At 44.1% G+C, this 24,612-nt stretch overlaps 2 protein-coding genes across 2 annotated transcripts; both read left to right on the top strand.

Annotated features, from left to right (window-relative positions):
• Nucleotides 1-15,690: 15,690 nt before the first annotated feature.
• LOC125537384 (probable LRR receptor-like serine/threonine-protein kinase At2g16250) lies at nt 15,691-20,256 on the top strand. The gene is made up of 4 exons (XM_048700692.1): nt 15,691-17,443; nt 18,354-18,482; nt 19,209-19,231; nt 19,344-20,256. Exons 1-4 carry the CDS (start codon nt 15,891-15,893, stop codon nt 19,910-19,912), a joined length of 2,274 nt encoding a protein of 757 aa, XP_048556649.1. The 5' UTR covers nt 15,691-15,890; the 3' UTR covers nt 19,913-20,256.
• Nucleotides 20,257-20,365: 109 nt separating this feature from the next.
• On the top strand, nt 20,366-24,571 carry LOC125537385 (transcription termination factor MTERF2, chloroplastic-like). Its single transcript, XM_048700693.1, has 6 exons — nt 20,366-20,971; nt 21,553-21,958; nt 23,048-23,263; nt 23,553-23,660; nt 23,803-24,077; nt 24,161-24,571. The coding sequence occupies exons 1-6, from the start codon at nt 20,421-20,423 to the stop codon at nt 24,453-24,455; spliced, it is 1,851 nt and encodes a 616-aa protein (XP_048556650.1). The 5' UTR covers nt 20,366-20,420; the 3' UTR covers nt 24,456-24,571.
• The last annotated feature ends 41 nt before the right edge of the window (nt 24,572-24,612 follow it).

Raw genomic sequence — 24,612 nt, 5'->3', positions numbered from 1 at the left:
TTAAAAAAGAAGAAGAATTAAAAAAAAGATAAATATAAAAATATATAACTAATTAATTACAGAAATAATTAACTTAATTAATTTTGATTAATTAAACTAAACAAATAATTAATTTAATTAAACATTAGTTATCTAATTAACCTGGTTAGTTAATTAGCTAATTAATTAGTATGACAGTGGGGCCCACCCCTAATTAATTTTGATTAAGTTTAATTAAACTGTTTAATTAAAATGTGTCACTGACCAGTGGGACCCACTGGTCAGGTTGACCAGTCAACTCTGTTGACTGCTGACGTCAGCATGACATCATGCTGATGTCATAAAACCAAATTTCGAATTAAATTAAATAATTAATTAGATTTCAGAAATTAGTAAAATCTTTAGAAAATCATATCTTTTAATCCGTAACTCGGATTAAATTATTTTCAACATGAAAGTTGCTCAGATCGACGAGACGATTTCGGATACGCAACCCGTTCGTCTGCCACACCCCCCTAACCTATTGAACTCGCAACTTTCCCCCTCCGGCTCCTTTGCCGGAAAACGCGAAACACCGGGGATACTTTCCCGGATGTCATCCCCCTTCACCGATATCACCTACTACCGTGTTAGGGCACCTCTAACGCCGTTACTTGTCATGTCATGCATCGTCATGCAATTGTTTGCATTATATTTATTGTTTCTTCCCCCTCTTCTCTCGCTAGACACCGAGACCGACGCCGCTGCTACCCAGTACGACTACGGTGTTGACGACCCCTCTCTCTTGCCAGAGCAACCAGGCAAGCCCCCCCCCTTTGATCACCAGATATCGCCTACTCTTCTCTATACTGCTTGCATTAGAGTAGTGTAGCATGTTACTGCTTTCCGTTATTCCTATCCTGATGCATAGCTTGTCCTTGCTACTACTGTTGTTACCATTACCTGCTATCCTACTGCTTAGTATAGGATGCTAGAGTTCCATCAGTGGCCCTACACTCTTATCCGTCTGCCATGCTATACTACTGGGCCGTGATCACTTCGGGAGGTGATCACGGGCATATACTATATACTTTACACAGTTACATTACTTATGATACTGTTCGGAGATGGGGGCTGAAGGGGCAGGTGGCTCCATCCCGGTAGAGGTGGGCCTGGGTTCCCGACGGCCCCCGACTGATACTTTGTGGCGGAGCGACAGGGCAGGTTGAGACCACCTAGGAGAGAGGTGGGCCTGGCCCGGGTCGGCGTCCGTGGTTATCTCAGAATAACACGTTAACGAGATCTTGGTATTTGATCTGAGTCTGGCTACTGGCCTATACGCACTAACCATCTACGCGGGGACAGTTATGGGCACTCGACGTCGTAGTATCAGCCGAAGCACTTCGTGACGCCAGCGATTGAGCGGCGCGTGCCGGGTTGGACCGCGTAACGTGACTTCCTTTGTAATGGAGGTTGCTAGGTCTGCTCTCTGGCCACGTACGCAACGTGCAGGTGTGCTATGGGCGATGGGCCCAGACCCCTGTGCGCTTAGGTTTAGACCGGCGTGCTGGCCTCTCTGTTGTGCCTAGGTGGGGCTGCGACGTGTTGATCTTCCGCGGCCGGGCATGACCCAGAAAAGTGTGTCTGGCCAAATGGGATTGAGCGTGTTGGGTTATGTGGTGCACCCCTGCAGGGAAGTTAATCTATTCGAATAGCCGTGATCTTCGGTAATAGGACGACTTGGAGTTGTACCTTGACCTTATGACAACTAGAACCGGATACTTATTAAAACACACCCTTCCAAGTGCCAGATACAACCGGTGATCGCTCTCTCACAGGGCGACGAGGGGAGGATCATCGGTTAGGATTATGCTATGCGATGCTACTTGGAGGACTTCAGTCTAATCTCTTCTACATGTTGCAAGATGGAGGTGACCAGAAGCGTAGTCTTCGACAGGATTAGCTATCCCCCTCTTATTCTGGCTTTCTGCAGTTCAGTCCACCGATATGGCCCTTTACACATTTACCCATGCATATGTAGTGTAGCTCCTTGCTTGCGAGTACTTTGGATGAGTACTCACGGTTGTTTTCTCCTTCCCTTTCTTCTATCCTTTCTACCTGGTTGTCACAACCAGATGTTGGAGCCCAGGAGCCAGACGCCACCTTCGACGATGACTCCTACTACACCGGAGGTGCCTACTACTACGTGCTGCCCACTGACGACGACCAGGAGTAGTTTAGGAGGATCCCAGGCAGGAGGCCTGCGCCTCTTTCGATCTGTATCCCAGTTTGTGCTAGCCTTCTTAAGGCAAACATGTTTAACTTATGTTTGTGCTCAGATATTGTTGCTTCCGCTGACTCGTTTATGATCGAGCTCTTGTATTCGAGCCCTCGAGGCCCCTGGCTTGTAATATCATGCTTGTATGACTTATTTTATTTGTAGAGTTGTGTTGTGATATCTTCCCGTGAGTCCCTGATCTTGATCGTACACGTTTGCGTGTATGATTAGTGTACGATTGAATCGGGGGCGTCACAGTGGTTTTGATGCGTAGGTAAGATTGGTTCTTGCTTAAGCCCGTAGCAGCCACGTAAAACTTGCAACAACAAAGTAGAGGACGTCTAACTTGTTTTTGCAGGGCATGTTGTGATGTGATATGGTCAAGACATGATGCTAAATTTTATTGTATGAGATGATCATGTTTTGTAACCGAGTTATCGGCAACTGGCAGGAGCCATATGGTTGTCGCTTTATTGTATGCAATGCAATCGCGCTGTAATGCTTTACTTTATCACTAAGCGGTAGCGATAGTCGTGGAAGCATAAGATTGGCGAGACAACAACGATGCTACGATGGAGATCAAGGTGTCGCGCCGGTGACGATGGTGATCATGACGGTGCTTCGGAGATGGAGATCACAAGCACAAGATGATGATGGCCATATCATATCACTTATATTGATTGCATGTGATGTTTATCTTTTATGCATCTTATCTTGCTTTGATTGATGGTAGCATTATAAGATGATCTCTCACTAAATTATCAAGAAGTGTTCTCCCTGAGTATGCACCGTTGCGAAAGTTCTTCGTGCTGAGACACCACGTGATGATCGGGTGTGATAGGCTCTACGTTCAAATACAACGGGTGCAAAACAGTTGCACACCCGGAATACTCAGGTTATACTTGACGAGCCAAGCATATACAGATATGGCCTCGGAACACGGAGACCGAAATGTCGAGTGTGAATCATATAGTAGATATGATCAACATAGTGATGTTCACCAATGAAACTACTCTATCTCACGTGATGATCGGACATGGTTTAGTTGATTTGGATCACGTAATCACTTAGAGGATTAGAGGGATGTCTATCTAAGTGGGAGTTCTTTAAGTAATATGATTAATTGAACCTAAATTTATCATGAACTTAGTACCTGATAGTATCTTGCTTGTTTATGTATGATTGTAGATAAATGGCCCGTGCTGTTGTTCCGTTGAATTTTAATGCGTTCCTTGAGAAAGCAAAGTTGAAAGATGATGGTAGCAATTACACGGACTGGGTCCGTAACTTGAGGATTATCCTCATTGCTGCACAGAAGAATTACGTCCTGGAAGCACCGCTGGGTGCCAGGCCTGCTGCTGGAGCAACACCAAATGTTGTGAACGTCTGGCAGAGCAAAGCTGATGACTACTCGATAGTTCAGTGTGCCATGCTTTACAGCTTAGAACCGGGACTTCAACGACGTTTTGAACGTCATGGAGCATATGAGATGTTCCAGGAGTTGAAGTTAAATATTTCAAGCAAATGCCCGGATTGAGAGATATGAAGTCTCCAATAAGTTCTATAGCTGCAAGATGGAGGAGAACAGTTCTGTCAGTGAGCATATACTCAAAATGTCTGGGTATAATAATCACTTGATTCAAATGGGAGTTAATCTTCCAGATGATTGCGTCATTGACAGAATTCTCCAATCACTGCCACCAAGCTACAAGAGCTTCGTGATGAACTATAATATGCAAGGGATGAATAAGACTATTCCCGAGCTCTTCGCAATGCTGAAAGCTGCGGAGGTAGAAATCAAAAAGGAGCATCAAGTGTTGATGGTCAACAAGACCACTAGTTTCAAGAAAAAGGGCAAAGGGAAGAAGAAAGGGAACTTCAAGAAGAACAGCAAGCAAGTTGCTGCTCAAGAGAAGAAACTCAAGTCTGGACCTAAGCCTGAAACTGAGTGCTTCTACTGCAAGCAGACTGGTCACTGGAAGCGGAACTGCTCCAAGTATTTGGCGGATAAGAAGGATGGCAAGGTGAACAAAGGTATATGTGATATACATGTTGTTGATGTGTACCTTACTAATGCTCGCAGTAGCACCTGGGTATTTGATACTGGTTCTGTTGCTAATATTTGCAACTCGAAACAGGGACTACGAATTAAGCGAAGATTGGCTAAGGACGAGGTGACAATGCGCGTGGGAAACGGTTCCAAAGTCGATGTGATCGCGGTCGGCACGCTACCTCTACATCTACCTTTGGGATTAATATTAGACCTAAATAATTGTTATTTGGTGCCAGCGTTAAGCATGAACATTATACCCGGATCTTGTTTGATGCGAGATGGTTATTCATTTAAATCAGAGAATAATGGTTGTTCTATTTATATGAGTAATATCTTTTATGGTCATGCACCCTTGAAGAGTGGTCTATTCTTATTGAATCTCGATAGTAGTAACACACATATTCATAATGTTGAAACCAAAAGATGCAGAGTTGATAATGATAGTGCAACTTATTTGTGGCACTGCCGTTTAGGTCATATCGGTGTAAAGCGCATGAAGAAACTCCATACTGATGGACTTTTGGAACCACTTGATTATGAATCACTTGGTACTTGCGAACCGTGCCTCATGGGCAAGATGACTAAAACGCCGTTCTCCGGTACTATGGAGAGAGCAACAGATTTGTTGGAAATCATACATACAGATGTATGTGGTCCGATGAATATTGAGGCTCGTGGCGGATATCGTTATTTTCTCACCTTCACAGATGACTTAAGCAGATATGGGTATATCTACTTAATGAAACATAAGTCTGAAACGTTTGAAAAGTTCAAAGAATTTCAGAGTGAAGTTGAAAATCATCGTAACAAGAAAATAAAGTTTCTACGATCTGATCGTGGAGGAGAATATTTGAGTTACGAGTTTGGTGTACATTTGAAACAATGCGGAATAGTTTCGCAACTCACGCCACCCGGAACACCACAGCGTAATGGTGTGTCCGAACGTCGTAATCGTACTTTACTAGATATGGTGCGATCTATGATGTCTCTTACTGATTTACCGCTATCGTTTTGGGGTTATGCTTTGGAGACGGCCGCATTCACGTTAAATAGGGCACCATCAAAATCTGTTGAGACGACACCTTCTGAACTATGGTTTGGCAAGAAACCAAAGTTGTCGTTTCTGAAAGTTTGGGGCTGCGATGCTTATGTGAAAAAACTTCAACCTGATAAGCTCGAACCCAAATCAGAGAAATGTGTCTTCATAGGATATCCAAAGGAGACTATTGGATACACCTTCTATCACAGATCCGAAGGCAAGACTTTTGTTGCTAAGTTCGGAAACTTTCTGGAGAAGGAGTTTCTCTCAAAAGAAGTGAGTGGGAGGAAAGTAGAACTTGACGAGGTAACTGTACCTGCTCCCTTATTGGAAAGTAGTGCATCCCAGAAAACTGTTTCTGTGACACCTACACCAATTAGTGAGGAAGCTAATGATAATGATCATGAAACTTCAGAACAAGATACTACTGAACCTCGTAGATCAACCAGAGTGAGATCCGCACCAGAGTGGTACGGTAATCCTGTTCTGGAAGTCATGCTACTAGATCATGATGAACCTACGAACTATGAAGAAGCGATGGTGAGCCCAGATTCCGCAAAATGGCTTGAAACCATGAAATCTGATATGGGATCCATGTATGAGAACAAAGTGTGGACTTTGGTTGACTTGCCCAATGATCAGCAAGAAATTGAGAATAAATGGATCTTCAAGAAGAAGACTGACGCCGACGGTAATATTACTGTCTACAAAGCTCGACTTGTCGCAAAAGGGTTTCGGCAAGTTCAAGGGGTTGACTACGATGAGACCTTCTCACCCGTAGCGATGCTTAAGTCTGTCCGAATCATGTTAGCAATTGCCGCATTTTATGATTAAGAAATTTGGCAGATGGATGTCAAAACTGCATTCCTGAATGGATTTCTGGAAGAAGAGTTGTATATGATGCAACCGGAAGGTTTTGTCGATCCAAAGGGAGCTAACAAAGTGTGCAAGCTCCAGCGATCCATTTATGGACTGGTGCAAGACTCTCGGAGTTGGAATAAACGCTTTGATAGTGTGATCAAAGCATTTGGTTTTATACAGACTTTTGGAGAAGCCTATATTTACAAGAAAGTGAGTGGGAGCTCTATAGCATTTCTGATATTATATGTGGATGACATATTACTGATTGGAAATGATATAGAATTTCCGGATAGCATAAAGGGATACTTGAATAAGAGTTTTTCAATGAAAGACCTCGGTGAAGCTTCTTACATATTAGGCATAAAGATCTATAGAGATAGATCAAGACGTTTAATTGGACTTTCACAAAGCACATACCTTGACAAGATTTTGAAGAAGTTCAAAATGGATCAAGTAAAGAAAGGGTTCTTGCCTGTGTTACAAGGTGTGAAGTTGAGTCAGACTCAATGCCCGACCACTGCAGAAGATAGAGAGAAAATGAAAGATGTTCCCTATGCTTCAGCCATAGGCTCTATCATGTATGCAATGTTGTGTACCAGACCTGATGTGTGCCTTGCTATAAGTCTAGCAGGGAGGTACCAAAGTAATCCAGGAGTGGATCACTGGACAGCGGTCAAGAACATCCTGAAGTACCTAAAAAGGACTAAGGATATGTTTCTCGTATATGGAGGTGACAAAGAGCTAATCGTAAATGGTTACGTTGATGCAAGCTTTGACACTGATCCGGACGATTCTAAATCGCAAACCGGATACGTGTTTACATTAAACGGTGGAGCTGTCAGTTGGTGCAGTTCTAAACAGAGCGTTGTGGTGGGATCTACGTGTGAAGCGCAATACATAGCTGCTTCGGAAGCAGCAAATGAAGGAGTCTGGATGAAGGAGTTCATATCCAATCTAGGTGTCATACCTAGTGCATCGGGTCCAATGAAAATCTTTTGTGACAATACTGGTGCAATTGCCTTGGCAAAGGAATCCAGATTTCACAAGAGAACCAAGCACATCAAGAGACGCTTCAATTCCATCCTGGATCTAGTCCAGGTGGGAGACATAGTGATTTGCAAGATACATACGGATCTGAATGTTGCAAACCCGGTGACTAAGCCTCTTCCACGAGCAAAACATGATCAGCACCAAGGCTCCATGGGTGTTAGAATCATTACTATGTAATCTAGATTATTGACTCTAGTGCAAGTGGGAGACTGAAGGAAATATGCCCTAGAGGCAATAATAAAGTTATTATTTATTTCCTTATATCATGATAAAAGTTTATTATTCATGCTAGAATTGTATTAACCGGAAACATAATACATGTGTGAATACATAGACAAACAGAGTGTCACTAGTATGCCTCTACTTGACTAGCTCGTTAATCAAAGATGGTTATGTTTCCTAACCATGGACAAAGAGTTGTTATTTGATTAATGGGATCACATCATTAGTTGAATGATCTGATTGACATGACCCATTCCATTAGCTTAGCACCCGATCGTTTAGTATGTTGCTATTGCTTTCTTCATGACTTATACATGTTCCTATGACTATGAGATTATGCAACTCCCGTTTGCCAGAGGAACACTTTGTGTGCTACCAAACGTCACAACGTAACTGGGTGATTATAAAGGAGCTCTACAGGTGTCTCCAAAGGTACATGTTGGGTTGGCGTATTTCGAGATTAGGATTTGTCACTCCGCTTGTCGGAGAGGTATCTCTAGGCCCTCTCGGTAATGCATATCACTTAAGCCTTGCAAGCATTGCAACTAATGAGTTAGTTGCGGGATGATGTATTACAGAACGAGTAAAGAGACTTGCCGGTAACGAGATTGAACTAGGTATGGGATACCGACGATCGAATCTCGGGCAAGTAACATACCGATGACAAAGGGAACAACGTATGTTGTTATGCGGTCTGACCGATAAAAGATCTTCGAAGAATATGTAGGAGCCAATATGAGCATCCAGGTTCCGCTATTGGTTATTGACCGGAGACGTGTCTCGGTCATGTCTACATTGTTCTCGAACCCGTAGGGTCCGCACGCTTAAGGTTACGATGACAGTTATATTATGAGTTTATGCATTTTGATGTATCGAAGGTTGTTCGGAGTCCCGAATGTGATCACGGACATGACGAGGAGTCTCGAAATGGTCGAGACATAAAGATTGATATATTGGAAGCCTATGTTTGGATATCGGAAGTGTTCCGAGTGAAATCGGGATTTTACCGGAATACCGGGAGGTTACCGGAACCCCCCGGGAGGTATATGGGCCTTAGTGGAAGAAGAGAAGAGGCAGCCAGGGCTGGGCCGCGCGCCCCTCCACCCCTAGTCCGAATAGGACAAGGAGAGAGGGGGCCGGCGCCCCCTCCTTCTCTCTCTCTCTCTCTCTCTCTCTCTCTTTTCCCACCCCACGAATCCTATTCCAACTAGGAAAGGGGGGAGTCCTACTCCCAGAGGGAGTAGGACTCCTCCTGGCGCGCCTCTCCTGGCCGGCCGGCCCCCCTCCCTTGAACCTTTATATACGGAGGTAGGGGCACCCCCTAGAGACAAGTTGATCCACGTGATCATATTCTTAGCCGTGGGCGGTGCCCCCTTCCACCATAGCCCTCGATAATATTGTAGCGGTGCTTAGGCGAAGCCCTGCGACGGTAGTACATCAAGATCGTCACCACGCCGTCGTGCTGACGGAACTCTTCCCCGACACTTTGCTGGATCGGAGTCCGGGGATCGTCATCGAGCTGAACGTGTGCTAGAACTCGGAGGTGCCGTAGTTTCGGTGCTTGATCGGTCGGGCCGTGGAGACGTACGACTACATCAACCCAGTTAACGCTTCCGTTGTAGATCTACAAGGGTACGTATATCACACTCTCCCCCTCTCGTTGCTATACATCACCATGATCTTGCGTGTGCGTAGGAATTTTTTTGAAATTACTACGAAACCCAACAGTCATTTCCGTGATCTCATCCGGGACTCCGAACAACATTCGGTCACCAAATCACATAACTCATATAATACAAAATCGTCATCGAACGTTAAGCGTGCGGACCCTACAGGTTTGAGAACTATGTAAACATGACCAAGACACCTCTCCGTTCAATAACCAATAGCGAAACCTGGATGATCATATTGGTTCCTACATATTCTACCAAGATCTTTATCGGTCAAACCGTAATGAAAACATACGTTATTCCCTTTGTCGTCGGTATGTTACTTGCCCGAGATTCGATCGTCGGTATCTTCATACCTAGTTCAATCTCATTACCGGCAAGTCTCTTTACTCATTCCGTAATGCATCATCCTGCAACTAACTCATTAGTCACATTGCTTGCAAGGCTTATCATGATGTGCATTACCGAGAGGGCCCAAAGATACCTCTCCGATACTCAGAGTGACAAATCCTAATCTCGATCTATGCCAACCCAACAAACACCTTTGGAGATACCTGTAGAGCACCTTTATAATCACCCAGTTACGTTGTGATGTTTTTGATAGCACACAAGGTATTCCTCCGGTATCCGGGAGTTGCATAATCTCATAGTCAAAGGAATATGTATAATCATGAAGAAAGCAATAACAATAAAACTGAACGATCATAATGCTAAGCTAATGTATGGGTCTTGTCCATCACATCATTCTCCTAATGATGTGATCCCGTTTATCAAATGATAACACATGTCTATGGTTAGGAAACTTAACCATCTTTGATTAACGAGCTAGTCCAGTAGAGGCTTACTAGGGACACGGTGTTTTGTCTATGTATCCACACATGTATCAAGTTTCCAGTTAATACAATTGTAGCATGAGTAATAAACATTTATCATGATATAAGGAAATATAGAATAACAACTTTATTATTGCCTCTAGGGCATATTTCCTTTAGTCTCCCACTTGCACTAGAGTCAATAATCTAGTTCACATCGGCATGTGATTAAACGCCAATAGTTCACATCTTTATGTGACTAACACCCATAGTTCACATCGCCATGTGACCAACACCGAAAGGGTTTACTAGAGTCAATAATATAGTTCACATCACTATGTGATTAACATCCAAAGAGTACTAAGGTGTGATCATGTTTTGCTTGTGAGAGAAATTTAGTCAACGGGTCTGCCACATTCAGATCCGTATGTATTTTGCAAATTTCTATGTCTACAATGGTTTGCATGTATCTAATTTAGCTAATTGCTCCCACTTTCAATATGTATCAGATCGAGACTCAGAGTCATCCGGATCGGTGTCAAAGCTTGCATCGACGTAACACTGTACGATGAACTCTTTATCACCTCCATTACCAAGAAATATTTTCTTAGTCCTTTAAGGATATTTTTTACCATTGTCCAATGATCTACTCCTGAATCACTATTGTACCCCCTTGCCAAACTCATGGTAAGGTATACAATAGGTCTGGTACACAGCATGGCATACTTTATAGAACCTACATAGGCAAGAACCCTTTCTTTAACTGATCCATTTTGAACTTCCTCAAAATCTTGTCAAGGTATGTGCTTTGTGAAAGTCCTATTAAGCGTCTTCATCTATCCCTACAGATCTTGATGCCCAATATAGAAGTAGCTTCACTGAGGTCTTTCATTGAAAAATTCTTATTCAAGTATCCTTTTATGCTATCTAGAAATTCTATATCATTTTGAATCAACAATATGTCATCCACATATAATATCAGAAATGCTATAGAGCTCCCACTCACTTTCTTGTAAATACAGGCTTCACCATAAGTCTATATAAAACCATATGCTTTGATCAGCTTATCAAAGCTTATATTCTAACTCCGAGATGCTTGCACCAGTCCATAGATGGATCGTTGGAGTTTGCACACTTTGTTAGCACCTTTAGGATTAACAAAACCTTCTGGTTGCATCATATACTACTCTTCTTTAAGAAATCCATTAAGGAATGCAGTTTTGACATCCATTTGCCAAATTTCATAAAATGTGGCAATTGCTAACATGATTCAGACAGACTTAAGCATCGCTATGAGTGAGAAATTCTCGTCGTAGTCAACACCTTGATCTTGTCAAAAACCTTTTGCGACAAGTCAAGCTTTGTAGATAGTAACACTACCATCAGCGTCCGACTTACTCTTGAAGATCCATTTATTCTTAATGGCTTGCCGATCATCAGGCAAGTCCACCAAAGTCCACACTTTGTTCTCATACATGGATCCTATCTCAAATTTCATGGCCTCAAGCCATTTATCAGAATCTGGGCTCATCGTCGCTTTCTCATAGTTCGTAGGTTCGTCATGGTCTAGTAACATGACTTCCAGAACATGATTACTGTACCACTCTGGTGTGGAACATGCTCTGTTCGACCTACGAGGTCTAGTAGTAACTTGATCTGAAGTTTCATGATCATCATCATCAGCTTCCTCTCTAGTTGGTGTAGGCATCATGAGAACGGATTTCTCTAATGAGTTACTTTCCAATTTGAGAGAAGGTATAATTACCCCATCAAGTTCTACTTTCCTCCCACTCACTTCTTTCGAGAGAAACTCCTTCTCTAGAAAGGATCCATTCTTAATAACAAATATCTTGCCTTTGGATCTATGATATAAGGTGTACCCAACAGTTTCTTTTGGGTATCCTATGAAGACGCACTTCTCCAATTTGGGCTCGAGCTTATCAGGATGAAACTTTTTCACATAAGCATCGCAACCCCAAACTTTAAGAAATGACAACTTAGGTTTCTTGCCAAACCACAGTTCATACAGTGTTGTCTCAACGGATTTAGATGGTGCCCTATTTAACGTGAATGCAGCTATCTCTAATGCACAACCCCAAAACAACAGTGGTAAATCGGTAAGAGACATCATAGATCGCACCATATCTAATAAAGTACGGTTACAGCGTTCAGACACACCATTACGATGTGGTGTTCCAGGTGGCATGAGTTGCGAAACTATTCCACATTGTTTTAAATGAAGACCAAACTCGTAACTCAAATATTCGCCTCCGTGATCAGATCATAGAAACTTTATTTTCTTGTTACGATGATTTTCCACTTCACTCTGAGATTCTTTGAACTTTTCAAATGTTTCAGACTTGTGTTTCATTAAGTAGATATACCCATATCTGCTCAAATCATCTGTGAAGGTTAGAAAATAATGATACCTACCGCGAGCCTCAACACTCATCGGACCACGTACATCGGTATGTATTATTTTCAATAAGTCAGTGGCTCGCTCCATTGTTCTGGAGAACGGAGTTTTAGTCATCTTACCCATGAGGCATGGTTTGCAAGCATCAAATGATTCATGGTCTGTTGGGCCGGGCAGAGGACCCCCCTTGTCGGTTTTGTCCTGGGACACTTTGGGTGGCCCATGGCGATCTACAAGGAACATCAAGAAGCCTTGTCGTTCAAGACAAGGACTCCTTATCCGTGGAGGACTCTCCTCCACCAACGTAGCCGACTAGGACTCCTGTAATCCTAGGCCTCCAGCATTCTTATATAAGCCGACACTGGGCTAGTCGATAGGACACAATCGACACACAACGATCTCACGGTAGATCACCTATACTTTGTACTCAATTCCAAATCAATACAAACACAAGAAATACATAGGGTTTTATCTCCATGGAGAGCCCGAACCTGGGTAAAAACTCATGCCATATTACCATCATGTCAAGACTACAAGCTCAGGACCCCCTATCGGAGATCTGCCGAATTCGACTCCGTCAACTGACAGTCAAGTATTAGTTATGACTTTGAGTGAAACCTCTTCACACAAAACTTGACATTCAAGGAATTGTCAATTGTCAAGTTGTGAAGGATGTAATTTAAAACTCTAAGTAGAAGTTCAACTTAAGAGTTTCCATTGAAAGATTAGTATATTAAACAAAAGCAATATCAAGCAAATCTCTAAATGGATATATGAGATTTGGTGGGCGAATGTCAGAATTAATGGCCTTGGCCCATGTGTATTTTCAGAAAATTCTGAAATTAATCTCAAAGATCCATGAATAAATGCAAACGATTGTGTAAATGTTTAGTCCCATACTGCTAATGGAGGAGGTGTGAGATCTCTTCATATAGTGGGTTCTTCCCACTACACTAAGTGATTGGTATGAGGATAGGAAAGATGGCAACACATGCACACACTAGTCTCGCCTCGTCGGCACGGGCACAACCACATGATGGGACAAAGGGCGCCAACGTGCGACATGTGCATGAATGTTCTGTCAAAATATGACCCATGGCTTGGGAGGAGCGCAACTTCTTTTTGTTGTTTTGTTTTATTTTTAGTTTCTTGGTAGACAAGTTGATTGTTTCTTGACCCATAAGTTGGAAACCAAGTCGGTTGAGATCGTGACCGCGACACGATACTACATGGGTTCTCCTATAAATATGACTTACCAGTCACAGTGAAAGATACAATAAAAACGAGTTAGGGGTTTGCCTCCTCTAGCTACTTGCGTTGCAGCCGTAGTCTACTCCACCCCGAAGGCCGGTAACGAGCGTGAGAGCAAGTCTCTGGAACATCTCCCCCTTGTGATCCTGCACCGGAAGAGGGCGAATTAGGTTTATGGGAAGCGTTATGCACGACTGTTCAAGTTCGTAGCCACATGTCGTCTTCCATCCGAGTCGTGCGGCGTCAAGTACCGACGTCTTCAACATCATGTGCTTCAGCTGGTCTTCACCATCGTCGTGTGCTTTAGCCGGTCTTCACCAACGTCGTCGTCAACAACAACGCCTCTGCAACAGTCACCCTATCGCTTCTTCTACAACTGATTAGTACGCGTGCCGTAATCTGATCCAGCCACTTATTATGACTAGTGCTGCATTTGCGATGCTATTGTACAAGTTTTTCTTGTTCATCTAGTATGTTTTTTTCCAGGGATCATCTAGTATGCTAGAGTGTTGCATCTAACAATAGTTTTAATCATAATTTATATATTCCAATAAATCACAATCTCTACCTAATAATAAAGAGGCTATTGCTTCTGGTGATATGTCATAAATTTTCCCTTAAAGTTGGCACAAATTATCCACTATGCCACCCATAAGTTAAAAAAATGATTCATTTTTTCCTTCTGATGCGTTCGCTTTGTTTCATTTAGGGCAAACCCCTCATCTATCATGAGAATATAGTCAGTGCAGTGGCAAGCGCGTCAGTCTTGTATCCGAGAGGCCAAGGTTCGACTCCCCCTTTCTCGTCATCCCCCCCCCCTTCTCTTTAGATGCTGGTGGGCGTATGCTCGCGAAAGCATCGATGGGCCTTTCCTTTTACGGGTAGATTCAAAAGTTTTTTTTTAAATCACAACTTTCAAATCATAACTCCAAATATAACATGTTATATATGAAAATCCCTCAAAAATATGTAGATTTTAGTTATGCTATTATCTCACTGGTTAATCATTTCTAAAATTGCTTTAGGATGCAACCTTAAATAAATATCTTCACTATATGAGGTATTTGAGAATGCCTACGTTTTCTACCCTATTTGAATTTAGTAGATATGGCAGTTTGTGCTCTCACAAAATCTATTATTGGCACCGTAGGGGATGTTGATTCCTACCAACTACCATATGCTAAAGGTTAAAACAAGTACGTAGTCATCCTCTCTATTTCTTACAGTGCACTACCAATCTCTATACGATGATTCATATAAACTGAGGATACGAGCTTTATGTAACCAGTGGCTTAACGTCGATTTTCATATTGTTTGAAATTGTGCCAGTACAGATTTTTTAAAGAATATTGTTTGCTGATATTGTCGGGTGTGTATAAGGGATAATTTTTTTTTCCGTTGCAACGCACGAGCATATTTTGCTAGTATTAAGTAATTATATATCCAACATAAGTGAGGTGTCTCTTTTTTCTTTTCTTGTTTGAACTTTCACAAAGTTGCGGTGTTCCGCTTCTTCATTTTTTTGAGTTGACTTTCTTTTTCTTTGAAATGGAGCTTGTTCGCTTCCATGTGGACACATCTGCCGTCTCACATGCACAGCTTCGGCTCCAAGAGAAAAGGATACTGGACGATAGCTTAGCCGGACGCGTAAACCTAGAGATCTCTCTCCATCAATTCCAAACAGTAATGTGTTTAATAAAGAAGAAAAGAAAGAAGCAATGACCGATCAGGACAAGAAGCGGATGGACAAAACGAACATTCCTCGGTCGGTCCGAGCCCACGATCGAGCCCGCGAACCCGACCCCGCCCGCCCGCCCGCGTGGAAACCAAGCGGGCCCAGAAGCCAGTGAAACCCAGCGCCCCTCACGCCTCCACGCTTCCATGCGGACCACGGGTCACAGACAGGTGGGCCAGCCGTTCCCGGCATTCCGGCCGCCTTCCCACCTGCAGGACACGGCCCGCATTGAAGCGGGGCAGCGCCGGGCCCGTGAGACGGGCCCACGTGAATGCGATCCGGGACGGCTGGAAGAGGGTCCCACAGAACATCGCTCTTTAGTTTACTCGCCCGCACACATGCCGGTTTCGTTTCTTGCTTGTCTCGCCTCGCCGCCTCGCCGCCACGGTCAACTCCTCCTTGCTTGCCTCTCCCACGTCTCCGTGCCGCCCAGAGCCAGAAGCATTCCCTCAAACACCTCACGGGCGCCTCTGACCCCGCCTCCCTCCATGGCCGCGCCCTAGAGACCAGACTGTCGCAGCCGCTTCGGTGCTCCGGCTCCACCCATGCCGCACTGCCGCCTCCTCCTGGCCGCCGTGGCCCTTTTGGGGGCTGTGGCGGCGGCCGTGGCGCAGCAGCCGCTCGCGTCGCCGTCGGACCTGGCGGGGCTGTACAGCCTGCGGGCGTCGCTGGGTTTGCGGGCGCGGGAGTGGCCCGCGAGGGCCGACCCGTGCACGGCCTGGGTGGGGGTCATGTGCCGCGCCGGCCGCGTCGTGGGCGTCAGCGTCGCGGGGTTCCGCCGCACCCGCCTCGCAAGCCGCGCGCCGGCGTTCGCGGTCGACGGGCTGCGGAACCTCACAGCGCTCGAGCTCTTCAACGCCTCCGGTTTCCCGCTCCCCGGCGAGGTGCCCGCGTGGTTCAGCCGCGGCCTCCCGCCGCCGCTCGCCGTGCTCGACCTCCGCTACGCTGCAGTCAATGGCACGCTCCCGCCCGATCTCGGCTCATCGGGGAATCTGACTAGGTTGCTCCTCTCCGGGAACAGCCTCTCGGGCCAGGTTCCGGAAACGCTGCTCTCCGTCAAAGGCCTTCGCGTTCTTGACCTCTCCACCAACAATTTCACCGGGGAGCTACCCAGCGTCTCTGTCGGCGCCGGTGATGTAGCGGCATCGTTGTTTAACATTTCAGGGAATTCTCTGTATGGTGTGGCCACTGATGCCATTGGGGCACTCAAGACGAGATTCCGGCTGGTGGACGTGTCAAGCAACTACCTCGATGGAAATTGGAATGGATCCGATGCAACGGTGGATGTTAGCGTGAATTGCTTCTCTGGTGTCTCTGGTCAGCGCCGCCGTGTTGATTGTGAAGACTTCTATAGGAGGGAAGGGGTGAGACTTGTTGATATTCCAGTGCCTGCACCTTTGCCTCAGCCATCACCGGAGAAGAGCCGTGGGATCTCCAAAAATGTACTTATTGGGGTTCTTGCAGCCGCGGCAGCATTGATGGTTATGTTTTTAGTTGCATTGCTTTTCTGTTTGATGAGGAGGAGACAAAGAGGAGGTGGGAGAGGGGCGGAAACAAATGAGGAAGGTGCACGCGGCATGCGTAGGAGGGACAGCAGCGTAAATCCTGTGGCCTCATCACCAGTAGCAGTGTCCCCGAGAGCCGATGCTACTCCTAAGGACGCGATTGCCGTTTTTGGTGAGTTGACCTATGAGCAATTGGTCCATGCCACCGGGGGCTTTGGTGATGACAACCTCCTCAAGCATGGGCATTCTGGGGATATTTACCATGGTGTGTTGGAGAATGGCGCACATGTCATCGTCAAGAAGATTGGTACAAAGAGTATCAACACAGTTTCAAGCGAATTGGACTTCTATTCGAGGTACTCACATGAGAGGATTGTTCCGTTGCTCGGCCATCTGGCCAACAATGACGAAGAATTTCTGTCCTACAAGTATATGCCGAAGGCGGACTTGACCAACGCATTGCACAAGAAACCTGTGGACACTGAAGATGGCTTGCACTCATTGGATTGGATAACTAGACTGAAGATCGCCACTGGTGTAGCTGAGGCCATGTGCTTCCTTCATGACGAGTGCAGCCCACCATTCGTTCACAGGTATTTTATGCCTTTTGTATGCTCCAAACATCAATGCTGGTGCATTTCCCAGTACATGTGGAATATGCTATTGGAGTATTTAATCTTATGGTATAAATTTGCTACATTTAGTTTATACTTTCTGGGGTCCTCTAAGTGGTGGTTGTGCTTTTGACGTTTATGAATACACCAGTAAAATTCATATCTGTCAAGGCATTATTGCTGAAGAGAGAGAAATATTATATATGTGAAACTTTTGTTTGACCTATTATTCCCAAGTCTGAACGAAAGATTAGAGGAATATGATTTGTCTTTGTATATGGTAGAAGAATTGACCTGATGTAGAAGTATATGGTTTTGTATGACTAGTCATTTTCTGATTGTTTTGCTGAGTAAAAAGTGTTACATTTTTTTGCGTGGAAGTAAAAAATGTTACTTGATTGTATGTTTTTCTGATATATGCATGTGGTTTCTGTACAAAGCGTATATGCTGCACGAGAGAATATCTGAGGAAGAGTTATACAATGAAGATAAATTTGATATATGATAATAGTTTTTTTAATAGAAATAAGCTCTACCAAAGCCTCACGTCTCTATTGGAGCGTAGGCGTAGCATTTGTATTCGTATTTTACCAACTGCTCTCTGGACGTCATCAGTTATTCCAGTATTGTATTACTTTTGACATAATTGGTAGTAGTCATCTTCTGTCCCATCTGCCTGTTTTGACTGCTTTATCTTTTGTTGCCATCTTATATTACTTTGACTAGTCAATGTTGTCACTTGTCAGTAGGTGAGGTCAAGTATTTTAAGTTACAGGCCTTATCTCCACGTAGCTGCATGTTGCTTGATGCCCTAATCTTCTTCTTTAATATCGTTCTTGATATTTGATTTATCATGTTCTGAGTTCTGATTCTTTCATTGTAACTGTAGAGATATCCAAGCAAGCAGTGTGCTTCTTGATGATAAATTTGAAGTGCGACTGGGAAGTATGAGTAACATATGCGCTCAGCAAAGTGCAGGAAGCCAGAATGTTTTCTCTCGGATCTTGAGATCATCAAAGTGAGATTGCGACCTGTTTAATTCTTTTTTTCTACATGTTTTGTGATAGGCTTAGAAGAATCTAATAACCATGGTAATTAACTCCTGAGCTTAATGTTGTAAAGTTTGCTCTGAGTTATCTTGATGTTAAGGCTTATATAGCATTAATATACGAGGAGCATACATATAGAAATAAATGGAAGGTAAAGCAACTCTACTTATAAATCATCGATGACCCTATGTATAGAAAAGAAGTTAGAGGCATTAATCTACATAATTTATATTTGTGGTTTTACTTGACTTGCTGTAAGCAATTTGTTTGGCCACTTTCTTACTAATTTTACTGGTACTAACTTAAAGATACTACAGCATGCTAGCAGTGACGAGTTCTGGTATTAAGTGCCTTTTATTTGCCAAATGCACACCAAATAAGGACATGACAGTAAGGAATTTGGAGTTGTTTACTTGACTACCAGTTTCTAGGACTGCAAACTGTTGATTGCAGAAACATCAGTGAATAATGAATCTTATTTTTTGGCGTATTTTGATTGATTGGTGGTTGGTACTTGGTAAATCATTGTTTGGTCACACACCTACTTACTGCCCTCTGATTCTGTTGTCTTGAGCAAATTCCATTCTTGTCTTTTTTTAGAAGAAACTTATGTTAGTAGTATTTTGTTAAGCTTCTTCAGTCTTCTGAACTGACGTTCCTAACTGACATTGGTAACTGGCACTTTCTTGTGGCAGGTCTCTTGACAAGAACACATCAGGTGCATAAATATTTCACATTTGTCCGCATGCTACTTTCATAATTGATATACAAAGTCTGATATCAGAAAAAGAACGAAATTTATCTCTTTTGTGTGTCTTTCTCATTTTCAGGCCCACCAGCAACTTGTTCATACGATGTTTACTGCTTTGGGAAGGTGATCCTTGAGCTAGTAACAGGCAATTTTGGTGTAAGTGGATCAAACGATGCTGGCTCCGAGGAGTGGCTGGCGGGCACAACAAATCGCATCAGCATCAGTGACAAGGATAGCATTACTAATATCATCGATCCTTTACTTGTCGTTGATGAGGACCATCTTGAAGAAGTATGGGCAGTGGCGATCGTCGCAAAGACGTGCCTAAACTCAAAGCCTTCAAGGCGTCCCTCTGCTCGCTACGTCTTGAAAGCCCTGGAGAATCCGCTGAGGGTGGTCCGAGCGGGTTCCCAGTCCAACTCTGCAAGGCTCAGGAGCTCGTCATCGCGGAGCTCATGGCAGTCTGCTTTTCTTCAGGGCAATCGTTACCAGAGCTACGAGGTCATGTCGCCATCAGGGCGAATGCTTGATCGCAGAGGCTCAGTTAGGTCGCATATTAGTGGGGGAGAAGCTTCCTCGTCCTTCAAGAGATCTTTGCGGGAGATTGCTCCGGACCCGCAAGTGCTGGACGAGGACGTCGCTGTGTAGAGAAAAGAGAAGATTTTATCCGGAATTTCTTTCAGGCGCTGGTGATTCTTCCTTACCTGTGTATAATTGTCATCGGATGTGCATGGCTTTGGTTACTCAAGGTCAGAAGTGTGCATAAAGAGAGGCTAAGTTGTGGGTTTTCCTTCATTGGCACATGGAGATGGTACATGATGTTTTCAGAGTGCACATAGAGCAACAACATTCAGTATGACACAATTAATTTCTTTTCACCAAATCACATTGATTTTGACATAATCTGTACTAGTTAGTTTGATTAATTTGAGACATGATTGTTCTGGGTCGAAGGTTGAAAAAATAAGTCAATTTGAATTTTTATTTTTATTTAAATTTAAATTCAAATGTGACCGTTTAGCAGTTGGCCATGCCAGTTTACCTTGCCTTGTTTTCTCTCTCTCTCTCTCTAAAAAAAGCTGTTAACCCCCAAACAGTTAAAAAAAAACTCAAACCGGATAGAGCTAAACCTCGCTCCACCTTCCACTCGTCTCCAATGGCCACCACCACTCTCCCACGCTCTCACATCCGCCTGCACCTCCCGCTCCACACCGCCAACCCTTCCTACCCTCGCTGCTGCCGCCTCCTTCCCTCCTCCGCCGTCTCATCGCGTCTCCAGAACCCCGCCACAACCACCGCCACCCACTATCCCATCCTCCCGCCCGCTCCATCCCCTTCCCTCCTCGCCGCCGAGGAGGCCTCCCTCGCCCCGCGCCGCACCCACCGGTTCCCGGGCTCTGTCGCGCCCCCGCGCATCCAGGACTCCCGGGAGGACCTCGACGTCCCGGCCGACGATGACGTCCTGCGGCGTGCGCTCGAGGTGCGCCGCGCTGTGGCCACCGAGGCGCTCGTGGCCGCGCTCAGCGGCGGGAAGGCCGGGGGCCTCACCTACGTCAACAACCTCACTTCACGGATGGGCGCCTTCGTCGACCGCATTGTCGTCGGAGCCGCCGCCATGCGGCGCGACCGCCCCGAGCTCGCGCACCAGTCCTTCAACGCGCGGGCACGGACCTACATCCAGGAATCGGGCGTGGTCGAGCTGGTCAAGTAAACGTCGCAGCGTCCCCTTTTCTTTTTCTTGTTCAATTCTTCTGTTTATTTCTTCTCAAGTACTGGGCACATGAACTGCAACAATGCAACTACCAGTCTCGAATGAAATTTTGTTTTTGTGTGAGCAAAAACTATAAATCTATAGGAGTTGTCATTTAACAGAAACAGAGAGAAAAGAAGCTTGACCATCACTCACCTAGCTAGTTTCAAGACGGTGCACATTTTGTTAGGCTTGAAATGAAAGTGCCCTCATATCAGTGGCCAACCATGACAATCACAAGCTTAGTTATACACCCCCTGTCAACAAGTTCCATTGTGATTATTTTCCAATTCCTGCTTTTTAACCTCAGCAAGCTCAACTCAATCTTATTAAATTTTCAGTTCTAGTTATCTTGAATTTTTTTTCAGTTTTAGTTGTCTAAGCTGCATTTATCTGATGTCTTTTCACACTGTTGTATACCTATTTGAACATTTCATTTGAACTGACATGATAAGTAACTGTGCAAACTTTGAAGTAGTGTATTTCATAATACGTACGTAGTTTCCTCGCTAGTATTGAAACAATATATTCACTTCAGGTGGTTCAAGCACAACTCGTTGACATATCCCCAGATTGCGAAAGTAGTTTGCTCCTGTTCTGGTGATCTGGAGAAAGTGAGAAGGATGCTAAAGTGGTTGAGATCAATTTATGTGAAAGGAGAATTTTTGGGACGTGTGCTTGCGAAGGGTGAATCCCTTATGAGTCGCAGTTTTGAAGAATTGGAAGAGATTACTGGCTATCTGGAATGCTGTGGTGTTAGGAGAGACTGGATTGGTCACGTGGTCAGTAGATGTCCACAGCTATTGAATTTGTCCTTGGATGAGTTAGAGACACGAGTGCAATTTTATACAGATATGGGAATGAATGAGAATGACTTCGGCACTATGGTCTATGATTATCCAAAAGTTCTCGGGTTTTTCAGCCTAGAAGAGATGAACAGTAAGGTGTTTACTGCGCATTAAGTTTTGCTCCATGCTATTTTTCTTTCTGCACCTTGCCCACTTGGAAGAATATTTGACACCATTTTTTCCTGCAATTTATTCCCTTTCTCTTACTATTACTATTATGCAAGAGTCAATTTAATCTTCAGATGATTGAAGATCGATTCATATTTTGTTAAAGAACATTGGTGGAGCAAAACTAAACTCACAGTTCCCTTTTTGGATAGGCATCAATGATTTCGCAGTGTTGTCCGCCATATGATTATAACCGATCTAACACTGAACTACTGACGAACTAGTGAAAGTAAATTTCTTGTAATTCTGGGAGATGTCGTCATATGACTTTGGATTAATGAAAATTTTGTCTTGACATGCTAAGTTGTCTCCCCTATAGCTAGTAGGTTGATGGCTTGCAGGCCCCACACACATGTTTTGGCCTTGCTTGTGTGTCTATAACTCAAAATAGGTGACCTAATGGCCTAAACATACCAATAGTCACCAAATTTATATCGGCTACTGAGGAGTAGGCAATGATCTTCTTAAGATCGATCTATCTTCAAGTGGTCAAGGAAGTACTCCCTCCGTCCCAAAATTCTTGTCTTAGATTTGTCTAAATACGGATGTATCAGATACATCCGTATTTAGACAAATCTAAGACAAGAATTTTGGGGCGGAGGGAGTATATTTTATAGCAATCGCGCCAAAATCTCGCTTCAGGAAACATGGTATTGAAAATCTTAGAAACAGAACTCAGTCGTAGGTGCGTCTACATGGGCTTCGGGTAACTAAAAAAGAACTGGTCCATAGGCACTTTGATGACAAAAGAGGTGGGAAAAGCAATCCATAGAAGAATTTGGCGCTGCTCATTAAATTCAGTGGTTAGTAAAATTTGTAAATCTGTGGCTCTTGTTTGTAGAAGAATCAACATAATACCTGATAGCATAAAAATGGATACAAGTAAAGTATATAGGAAAAACTGAGTTCTTGAATTCAACATTTCAGTTTGTCATTGTTAATTGTATAGCAATGATTGTTTGTGCTTCATAATTAGAACAAAGTCTGTGTTGAAAATAATGGTGTTCTGGCTCACAGGTTCAATATCTGAAAGAGTTTGGTTTGAGCACAGAAGAACTTGGAAAAATGCTGGCTTATAAGCCACAGCTCATGGCCTGCAGCATTGAAGAAAGGTGGAAGCCACTTGTGAAGTACCTATATCATCTAAACATTTCACGGGATGGTATGAAGCGTATGTTGGTGGTCCAACCTACGATTTTCTGTCTTGATTTAGAGACAGTAATTGCACCAAAGGTACCCCATAAATAATTAGTACTATGCATGCATGTTTTGATGCTACTTGGGCACTCTTTTATGAGTTATTCACTGCAGGGTACTATGATTCGTCGGCCTGTTCACAAAATATATTATGATCTGTTGAACATGCTCTTTAACTCTCTGATAGGAGTAACTGCCTTTTTTTTTACTCTTAGGAGTAATTACCTTTTGTATCTAATGGAGCGTAGGCGTATTGGATTTCTAGTTCTGATGTATGGCTTGTTGACAGTTGACCCTTCTCATTTCTACCCGATCAATTTTCCAGGTACGATTTCTACAGGATATTGGTGTGAGGAATGATGCAGTCGGCAATGTGCTTGTGAAGTTCCCCCCTGTACTAACTTATAGTCTGTACAGGAAGTTACGCCCAGTGGTTTGTTCTCGTATCATTTTATTTCACCATGTTTTACAATGCTTTCCGTAGGATAAGTTTACGTACATCATAAGTGCAGTTTGTTTCAAATCTCATTAAGCCGGCCTTGTTGTTATTCGGCTTATGTGTCTTGAAACTGCAGGTTATATTCCTGAGGACAAAAGCTGGAGTAACAGAGGATGACATTGGGAAGGTCATTGCGTTGGACCCGCAGCTCATGGGCTGCAGCATCGCACACAAACTGGAAGCCAGCGTCAAGTACTTCCGGTCACTGGGCATCTACCACTTGGTGCTCGGCCAGATGGTTGCCGACTTCCCGACGCTTCTCCGATACAATGTGGATGTTCTACGTCCAAAATACCAGTACCTCAGGCGTGTCATGGTACGGCCGCTGAAAGATCTTATCGAGTTTCCCCGGTGAGTGTACCGCATCCATATCCTCTTCTGAGAAGAAGATGAGATGATACAGGCTGATGCTTCCCATCCTTGTGCCTTGCCAGGTTTTTCAGTTACTCTTTGGAGCATAGGATAGAGCCTCGGCACAAGGTTCTGGTGGCCAACAGGATAAACATGAGGCTGCGGTACATGCTGCCTGGTTCCGATGAGGAGTTTGCACAGAGGGTGCAAGAGGCCGTCGAGAGGAGGGCGAGATTCGAAGCCGGAGAGGCTACTCCGGAGACATCAGGTGCGCCCGAAACACCCAGCAGCAATGGAAATGGCGTAGCAGCAGTAGCCTGTCAAGAGATGGAGGCAGTACCTTGCAAGAAACAAGAATTCCATGTCCCTGACTTGTAGTGCATACGTGTACATATTCCTGTTCCACGTTTGTGGTTGGCTATGCTCACTGTGAGCCTATTTGATCCTTTGTGACTCCAAAGTCCTAAGCCAAATCGACGGTGGATTCTGCTGGAGCCAGCGCGAGCACAAAATGCATAACTAAAATGTTTCACAA

Source organism: Triticum urartu, chromosome 2, assembly GCF_003073215.2.
Source record: "Triticum urartu cultivar G1812 chromosome 2, Tu2.1, whole genome shotgun sequence".
Lineage (NCBI taxonomy): Eukaryota > Viridiplantae > Streptophyta > Magnoliopsida > Poales > Poaceae > Triticum > Triticum urartu.
This window is presented reverse-complemented; position numbering and strand designations above follow the sequence as displayed.